The sequence below is a fragment of the Zerene cesonia genome, chromosome 28, assembly GCF_012273895.1.
Source record: "Zerene cesonia ecotype Mississippi chromosome 28, Zerene_cesonia_1.1, whole genome shotgun sequence".
Lineage (NCBI taxonomy): Eukaryota > Metazoa > Arthropoda > Insecta > Lepidoptera > Pieridae > Zerene > Zerene cesonia.
Window position 1 is genome coordinate 5,822,023 of NC_052129.1, and position 9,068 is coordinate 5,831,090.

The 9,068-nt window shown below is 35.4% G+C and overlaps 2 protein-coding genes across 5 annotated transcripts in view; one reads left to right on the top strand and one right to left on the bottom strand.

Moving 5' to 3' along the window:
- Positions 1–5,181, top strand: part of LOC119837554 (tyrosine-protein phosphatase 69D) — a 28,136-nt gene extending 22,955 nt beyond the window's left edge. For all 4 annotated transcript variants that reach the window (XM_038363166.1, XM_038363168.1, XM_038363167.1 and 1 more), the window contains 4 exons: positions 47–121; positions 302–486; positions 875–1,010; positions 1,316–5,181. In XM_038363166.1, the coding sequence (XP_038219094.1) occupies positions 47–121; positions 302–486; positions 875–1,010; positions 1,316–1,387 (468 nt within the window). In that variant the 3' untranslated portion in view covers positions 1,388–5,181. The remainder of the gene's footprint in view (positions 1–46; positions 122–301; positions 487–874; positions 1,011–1,315) is intronic.
- Positions 5,182–7,001: 1,820 nt separating this feature from the next.
- Positions 7,002–7,878, bottom strand: LOC119837557 (protein lethal(2)essential for life-like). Its single transcript, XM_038363173.1, has one exon. It carries the CDS (start codon positions 7,669–7,671, stop codon positions 7,135–7,137), a length of 537 nt encoding a protein of 178 aa, XP_038219101.1. The 5' UTR covers positions 7,672–7,878; the 3' UTR covers positions 7,002–7,134.
- Between the last annotated feature and the right edge of the window lie 1,190 nt (positions 7,879–9,068).

Genomic DNA, 9,068 nt, shown 5'->3' on the forward strand with positions numbered 1-9,068 from the left:
CAAGTGCCCGCGGTACTGGGACGACGGCACGGTGCAGTACGAGCACATCGCCGTCGAGTACGAGGAGAGCGAGTCGTGTCCGTACTACACGCGGCGGCACTTCACCGTCACCAACAGCAAGGTGCGTCACGCATGTCCTTTCCTTGTCTATATACACGGAAATTATGACTTGTGACATGTGAGTCTATTTGTTTATAGTAAAAGCTCCCAGAAGTGAAAAAAAATTGGCGTGGTGTTTAATTTAAACTGAATTTACTCTTTACACAAATTATCTAATAATATATTCGAAATCCCCCCTCAGAGCGGCGAGTGGTGCGGCGTGCGGCAGCTGCAGTACCACGGCTGGCCCACGGCGGCGGGCCACGTGCCGGAGGTGACCCGCGGCCTGTGCGAGCTGGCCGAGCTGGCGGCGCCCTGCCCCGCGCCCGCGCCGCCCCCGCCCGCGCCCCAGCCGGCGCCCCCGCGCCCCGTGCTCGTGCACTGCCAGTGAGTGTCGAAACAACAATCAGATCGGCCGGTCGTTTGTATGGACAGCATTTCTACAGAGCGACAGCTAAATTTTTGGTGTTGCTCTTTTAATTATCAGCCTGCCAGACAGACAGGTGGGCTCACTTGGGAACATTTACGGAACACTCAGAACTGCGCGCTTAAATAAGTATATTATAGTAATGCGATAAAATCCACCACTTCGTTTATGTATAACTATGCTATACACGCATTGAAAAACTACTGAATTGACATGGAATATTCCGTCTCCAGGAGACGACTAAATTAGTCATTTGTAGCAAAGAATTTATCAAATGTTCCTACTCTATATCGATGACACACAAAACGTAAAGTGTTGATACGAGCAAAGTGTCCGGTGCGGCGGCAGGTACGGCACGGAGCGGTCGGCGCTGTTCGTGGCGCTGTGCGTGCTCGCCTGCCAGCTGCGCCTCGAGCGCCGCGTGGACGTCAGCTGCGTGGCGCGCAAGCTGCGCGCGCAGCGGGCGCACACCATCGACACCGTGGTGAGTGCGCACGCGCACACGCACACGCACATGCATACACACGCACACGCACGTAATCGTACAACACATACACACGCACAATCCACATTTCAACACTTGAACATACGTATAGATATAGAACAAAATGATATTAATGACTGCATAGGTAAAGTCGAAAAAAAGAAATTTACACCTATTCAACTACTGCAACCATCAATATCACATCAAAAACGCCAAAATAAAAACAATTAAAAATTTCTCAACGAGTATGCATTTCTCTTAAAGAACACAAAATGTTACTGTATTTTTTATTATTTTCATTTCAGCTGCAGTACGAATTCCTCCACCGAGCCATACTGAACTACGCGGAGTTACACAACCTGCTCGACGACAGCTAAGCGCCATCCGCGAGCTCAGGTGTAACGAATACTCGTCCATAACTTTACTGTTCAATTTCTGTGTCACTAATTAACAGATGAACTAAATAAACGCACAATATGTAAGTGTAAATCACATTAAAGTGAAACTCTATATTGGTTTTGTAATAACGCTTAGAGAGACACTTGTAATGTCACATAAAATAGTGTCAAAGTGTGTGTTTTCTCATTGGCCACACTAACCGAAACCTAAAAAAAGAAAACCAGTAACTAACATTTGTATACTCGTACAGTTATTTTAATATTTCGAATTTGCGCTATTTTTATACAATTTTAATAAAAATGCGTGTTTAAACCAAAAGAATGTCATATAACATTAAATATATTACCAACAACAATTTCACTAATAGGATTGATAATTGAATCTTTGTTTCTTTCTTTCTTTCTTTCATTAATATGTGACACAGCAACTTCACAGTGAACTTGGCGACTAGTGCGAAGTTGTTTCGCCTAGGATCAACTAGAATAATCCACATGTATTTGTAATGACAAAGTTCGGACTTTCCACTCACTGACGAGAAAATCTATTTTGGTACACGTGTATCTGAGGAACGGACATAAGAAATAAAATATAACCCGTGTCATAGAAGGATAGTAATATAAAACGACCGCCTGGTGTCTCGCTTGCACTTGAATTATTCCTCAACTCCATTTACAGTCAGTGGGAATAGGATAGAAATTAATAAATTATTTAATGTTTTGTATGCACCGATATAGTTAAGATTTACGTACGTTTAGTACAAATAATGATAAATGAAAACAGCAACCTAGGTGCTTATTTTTAATTCCATGTTTTTTTAGCAGTTTCCCCGAATGTGTAGAGTAGATCTGACTTTTTTTGTTATGTATTTTGTTTTTATGTTTAGTTCCGATACGGTTTGTAGGTAAGGCTTCGCCTGTTGACGCTTTGTGTCTGCTTGACATATGAATTGTAATTATTTATATTGGTACGTGACACTCGCGGGGTGTAGTTAGTGGCATATATTTTGGTAACAAAAATAGTAAAGGTATTTATGTATGTTTTTGTGATTTTTTTTTGCGAAAATTATAGGCATGTGTTTAATTAAATTCTGATTATATGCATCTATATGTATATGTATATATGCGTGTTTGACCTTTTATGGGGTACATCCCCATAATAATTACAGTTAGGTCTCTGGCAAGACTAGCTGGTTTCAAATAATAATTGCTACTACTAAACCCCCTGGTTTTATCGACTACCAATAGTAACAATGTCCAAAGAGAAAAAAAAATTGTATTTATTTTTTGGTAACGTAGCGGCCATACAGAGCATTTTTTTTTCGTTTTTTTTTTTTCAATCGAAACCGTGTTAGGGTTTGTAAAACCTAAGGCCAAAAGTCTACCCCAAGCACAAAGGTGCGTGTGTACTGTAAAAAAAAAACATTTGTAAATATGAAACAGTCGAAATAATTTTTTATCAAGCGTAATCGTGAAATAGTTGACGTAAATACATGTTATTGTATTAGGTAACACTATGAGAGTTAGTTAAAAAGACGTTTGGATGTGTTATATTATCGAGAAATTTTTTTGGCATTGTAAATAACCATTGACGGAGTTACAGTACGCACGGCGCCGGGAGTTTTCGATGAATTTTACAAATTTAGTTTAGTCGTGGTCGGTTCTCGTTCACGCTGACTTATTTTAGTCGATTAAGTTTAACGCTGGTCTTATAAAAGCGGGACAACGTACAAAAATAGATAGATTTACCACAAAAAATATCAGCATAGGGAATACGTTCCCACGACCGATTTTTATTTCATAAATTCCTGACATGTTTTGTCCTTGTCGTTTGTACGTTGTTAGAGCGAGATGAGACTAGAGGTCGGCTAACTTCAGCCGGTGTCAACGGAACCGCCATTGTATGACTGTTTATATTCTAGCTAGGTTTAGATTTATAAGCTTTTGTATCAAATAAGCGAAACGTGTAACTGTGATGTTATACATGTATTATGTATACAATTAAATTAATACTAGTTTTTTCGGTTTTCAAAATAATTTTTTGACGATAACTATAACATGGGCTTTTCTACCAATAGGAACTATTCAGTATACACTTCGATCATTTAGAATAACACGATCTGTATAAAAGTTTTAAAGAAAATAGCTTATTAAATCCACTAAATAAAATTAGCACAATATCAGAGATATAAAAAAAACTATAGGCTACAGTCTAAATGTTGAATACAGATTATACTAATTATCTAGATAGATAAAATAGATAAGACACAGTTTTAAAAATATAGAACCTATCAACTGTAAGTTTGCATATACCGGTAAATATCCCATTGGAATATTGTTATAGGACTTTTTATTTTAATCTAGATAGAATACGTCTAGTAATATATGAGACATGTCAAAATTAGAAAGGTCAGTAAAGATGAATCTAGTCTTCTTTAATTAGTAAGGCGTCCATTAATTACGGGTGCGCCCTAAGTACTAAAGTCTGGTATTTTCTCTTACCGCCTAAAGGTCTAAAAATATTATCACCATCGGTAGTACAAATAAAGGAAAACGAATAGATAGTTTAACAGAAATTATAACATCACAGTTGCACCGATGACTGTATGATGTATACACGTATTGTTAAGTATATTATTATTGTGTATGCATTTGAGATTTTTATAAAATATGCATGCAAATTTGGAATTTATTTCATATTTCACTTGAAACTTCTTCAATCTTGGCGGAATGACAGAAATTGTCAGTAAAGTATGACTCTTTGATAGAGTATATTGCTCGTGTGTTATTCTAAGCTTAAAGCTGTAAAGCGAATTTCAGTCGAATTCGTTCGATAGTTTTTGTGTCGAAGAACAGCAAATATCTACAAAAACTTTAGTACTATCAATCTCGAAAAGACAGTACAAAATTTTGTATAACTATTTTCTATATCTGATTTTCTCTGTCTATATTCTATGTCTAATGAAATTACCAGAAAAACTCGTACATTAATATTTCTTTGTAATTCGAATTGTTTTTTCGCATGTTTTATAAATATCTCAAACGATACAGGCGTCCTCTTGGACACTGGCTTGCGCGTATCTCTGTGGTATTATTATCGAGGCTTTTTTTCCTATTTTTTTGTAACTAGCAGCCATTTTGTTGCGTGATTCACGCGAGTCGTTGATGATTTGCGTATAAGAGGGATCGTGTGCAGTATTAAATATACTTTTTTTAATATCGTTATGGTAAATATCATGCTGGCAAAGACAAACAATCACTATGTATACACTATGTGGCAAGTTTTGTGTAATATGTTTATTGTAATTTTTTTTTTCTATGCAGGATAGAAAGGATAAACGATAAATCATGTACTTCAAATATGCAACTCAAGTTTGGGCTCAAATCTCTTTTTTTCATAAAAACATTTAAAAGTGCTTGTTTTTTTTTTACAAACACCGATTAGGATATCAAAAGAAAACAAAATCGATATGTATTAAAGATATTTTAATTATAAAGATCCCAACGTTTAAACTATAAGGTTCTAAAATGATCTCTTAAAATTGTGTTCACTTGACCACGGGATGCAAGCGGGCCAAAAGTGCGACTGACAGTGTGTATTAGCTTATATTAAAAATACGCTGTAGGTATGTTACGACTTTTTTATGAGAAATTAGCGTGTAAGTTAGTTTTCGTACGATGCAGCGGGATTGCGTGTAATGGAATGCGTTTTGGCCTAAAAATTAACAAAAAAAAAAAAAATACAAAATTTCTGTTATAAATACTCAATTGGCGATGAAAATACCCACCTATATGTAAATAAATTTAACATTTCGTATGCATTATGGCGTTCCATTCGACGCAGTATCGTTATTTAGGAGTTCAAATTAATACACAGAACACAATGCTTGTATTTGAATGTATGTTTCCGCGCTTTTTCTCTTGTGCAGTATCTATGACAATTATAAAAAAAAAATTGGTGTCTATGACCTGTATTAGATATGTCACGCTCAAAGATCGAAAAGTAAATTGACCACAACGCGTCGCAGTCATACACACAGTGAAAGGTCTGATTCGCGAATTTCGTGCTATGGCTGTAATGAAGAGTCTCACCAAACGTTGTGATAATCATACACTCGATCACCACTCGATCACGACGTGTTGTGCCAATGGAAAAAAAACCATGACCCGTTCTAAATATCAATTGGTTCACCAGAACACGACGACAGGTTTTTTTTAATTCGGTCTTTGAGCATAACGGATATAAAAAGTAAGTTTATCTTTAAGTGTCTATGGTTATTTGTTCGAATTCTATGTTAATCGCGGGATTCGAATGCGTCAGTCGATGGTTGATTTTTGTTCCATATAGTTGCCACAGATATTGTAAAAACTATGTATTTCTAGTCTTTAAATACGCTGCCAATTTTGACTAAGTTGTAACATGAATGAATCAACTGCCAGTTTTTGTAAATTAAACACGAAAAGACAAAATAGACCGAAACTGGATGATAAATAACAATGAAAACAATAAAATCTATTTGTATACATGTGTTTTTGAGAAAAAATTTAACGAACTCTTGAATGAAAAAGGCATTTCAAATAAGTTCGAATTTAACTTTTCGTATGATACAAAGACCACTTTTTTTTTAAATATACGGAATGATATCAATTTTACACGTGTTTAAAAACTATATTTTATCTATAGAAAATATTCTTAACACATGTGTGCTTCTATTTTAATTTAAACTCGGAAGTTTTTGACGAAAAGCGCTTGCTTTTGTAAATATATAATAGGTAGTGACCCGCGCACACGGCTCGATTTGTAGATTTTTATAATTGTATTCATCGCAGCTCTATTGAAATATTATATTAAGTTATGTTTTTATTTTTGTAAATAGATATGCAGGTCATGTAATATGATATTTTTGAAAATATACCAATATTTAGAAGGTTGTTGTTTTATTCTCTTTCTAGAGTATTCCTGGTACAGACAAATGTTTTAGCTAATTAACGCATTTTCGACTATTCATGTTTGTTGCAATCCTATCATATTCTATCCAACTAATAATATGACGATTCAAAAGCGCTTTTATAAGAAGTCTAGTTGAATAAATGAATGTTTGAGTTTGAGTTTGAATGCGAAAGTTTGTAAGGATGTGTGTGTGTTGAACTGACTTTTTACTGAAATTTGTTACGTAGATAGCTGGACAACTGGAATAACACATAGGCAACTTTCTGTCCCAATATTCCTACGGGATACTTACGCGGATGAAACCGCGGGGCGCAACTAGTAAACATTATCTAACACAACAAATATATATTTTTTTTATTTAAGAAAGTAAGATGTATATTTTTTTACAATATATTACCTTCTTTGTCCTATTTGAAGAAATCTCATATGGATTTGGAAGACATTTTTGTTATAAAGTAATTAAGCTTTATGCGCGCAGCTGTCCGCATCATTTGATCAGGCCCCTAGAGTCCTTAGATTATATTAATTTTAGCTTAGTGTCGAAACTATTTATAACTCTTAACGATAATTGGTTCTGTTGTCGAGTATATACATTTTTTTTATATTATGTATGTATTGTAACGGTGGGAAGAAATAAATACACAATTTTATCTCAACAAAAAACGAATATCGTTTATTAAGCGTTTCATAAATACAAACATAATTAATACTGAGAATACTCAAATCAGTCTTGCAAAGCAAAATCTAACACACACTGTACGATTTAACATCAATAAAGTCATTTTTCTCCATTAGCACTGGCCTGTGACGTCTGATCCTTGATTTCCTTTCTGACTGGTCCAGTTTGTGCGATTGGCACCGATCTTTCATTCTTCAAAGCAGGGGTGGTCCTCGGAGCAACAATCGTTAACACGCCATCAGATGAGAGTCGAGATTCAACTGTTTCTGGGTCGCAGCCCTCGGGGAGAGCGTACCTCCGGGTGAACTGCCGCGAAATAAATCCGTGTTCATCCTTTTTCTCTTCATGCTTTCCCTCAACCACGATGTAGCCATCGGCAGTCTTCACTGAAATCTCCTCTGGCGAGAAGTGTTGAACATCAAGGTTGACCTGGAATTTGTCTTTGTCAGACTTGATTGTGGAACCAACGTCTCGTGCTGCAGCAGCCAACTGACGCCAGGGCCGGTAGTAGTCCCGGGAGAGCATGGGAGCAACAGCTGCGGTCAGCAAATCATCAGGAGTCAACGCCAAACCGAAGTCCTGGTCCAGTATGCGGTGAGGATGTTCGTAGCCAAGGATGAATGGTAGCAGAGACATTTTGTCGCTTATGTCAACGAGTTATAAGTGTTGTCTTCGTATAATCGCAGTGCTATCGCACCGAGTCGCTTTCTGTATCGCTTTTCAAATATTACTTACCCGCTTGCCGGCCGGCGCGGTTTATATATAGTTGCTGGGGCGCCATCTAGTAGCGAATGGAAAAATCTCGAACCTTCGAGGCGTCCGGCGCTATCGCGCGCTTTGTGTTATGTTCCTGTATTTTCTAGACCTTTCATATTATGACCGCGACTTCACCTGTGCTGTATGAGTGTGCTGCGTTCTTTGTTTGTGTGAGTGTACCATATGCTTGCCTAGACGTTTCATTGATTAAATTACATGTCATCCATCGATACTATGCAGCGATATTATGAATGCGTGTAGTTGTAGCATTGATCTCTGAATCTAATTATAGAAAACAATATATATAAAAGTACAATAACATTTATGTTTCTATTAACAGAATAAATTAAGTGTTGAATGGTATTATATAATATATTAAGTAATAATAAAAATTAAATAACTAAATCATAGAATAAGATCATATTAAGGCATAATAATTATTGTAACTATAGCTATTAGATACCTATTTGAGAGAAAATTATTTGAATTTTTATATTTATTTCACTCACTTTTTTCAGTTTTACCTGTATGTTTGTGTATATCTGACTTATTTTTATTTTATTTTATTTATGTGACTTTATTATTTAGTTATATCCCTTCGAAAGTCAAAATATAATAAAATATTTACTTAATACATAAGTATTAGAGAAATTTAAAATATTTTAAAAATAGTCATAGCAATTTTTATAAATTTAGTTATTAAAAATAATTTATTTACTATCTCTCATTGAGTCTCTCTCTTATCTTATCATTGTATTTACCACTTTTTCCTTACTTTTTTGATTAACATCCGCTTGAACTTTTATGAATAGGTACCGCACCGGGGACGAGACGCAAATAATTTAAAATGTTCGATGGTCAATCAAAAATATATAAAAATACCTTAATGCTACAATTTTATCACGATTTAAAACGAATAACTCTGGTAAAGTATTATGTTATCTGAGATAATACTAAAGCTTCGGTTGATAAAATATCTCAATGTTTCAACCTTAGACAAATATCAGGCTAAGTGCTGGGGTTGTTATAATATTTAGAAACATCTAGAAAAATATTTGTAATTTTTTTTCTGCTTTTCAAAATAATTGTGTTTATTTAGGCACCTCTCCCAAAACGAATGATAAGATATTAAATTACCTAGTTAATTTTTCTTGTTTAGTGATTAAAGTATTAAGCGACCAATTTTTATGTATAATGTATGTACATTAAACAATAGTCATCATGGAAGCCGATTTATTTTATATGTTATATATTTCAAAGTTTTCTCACGAGACATT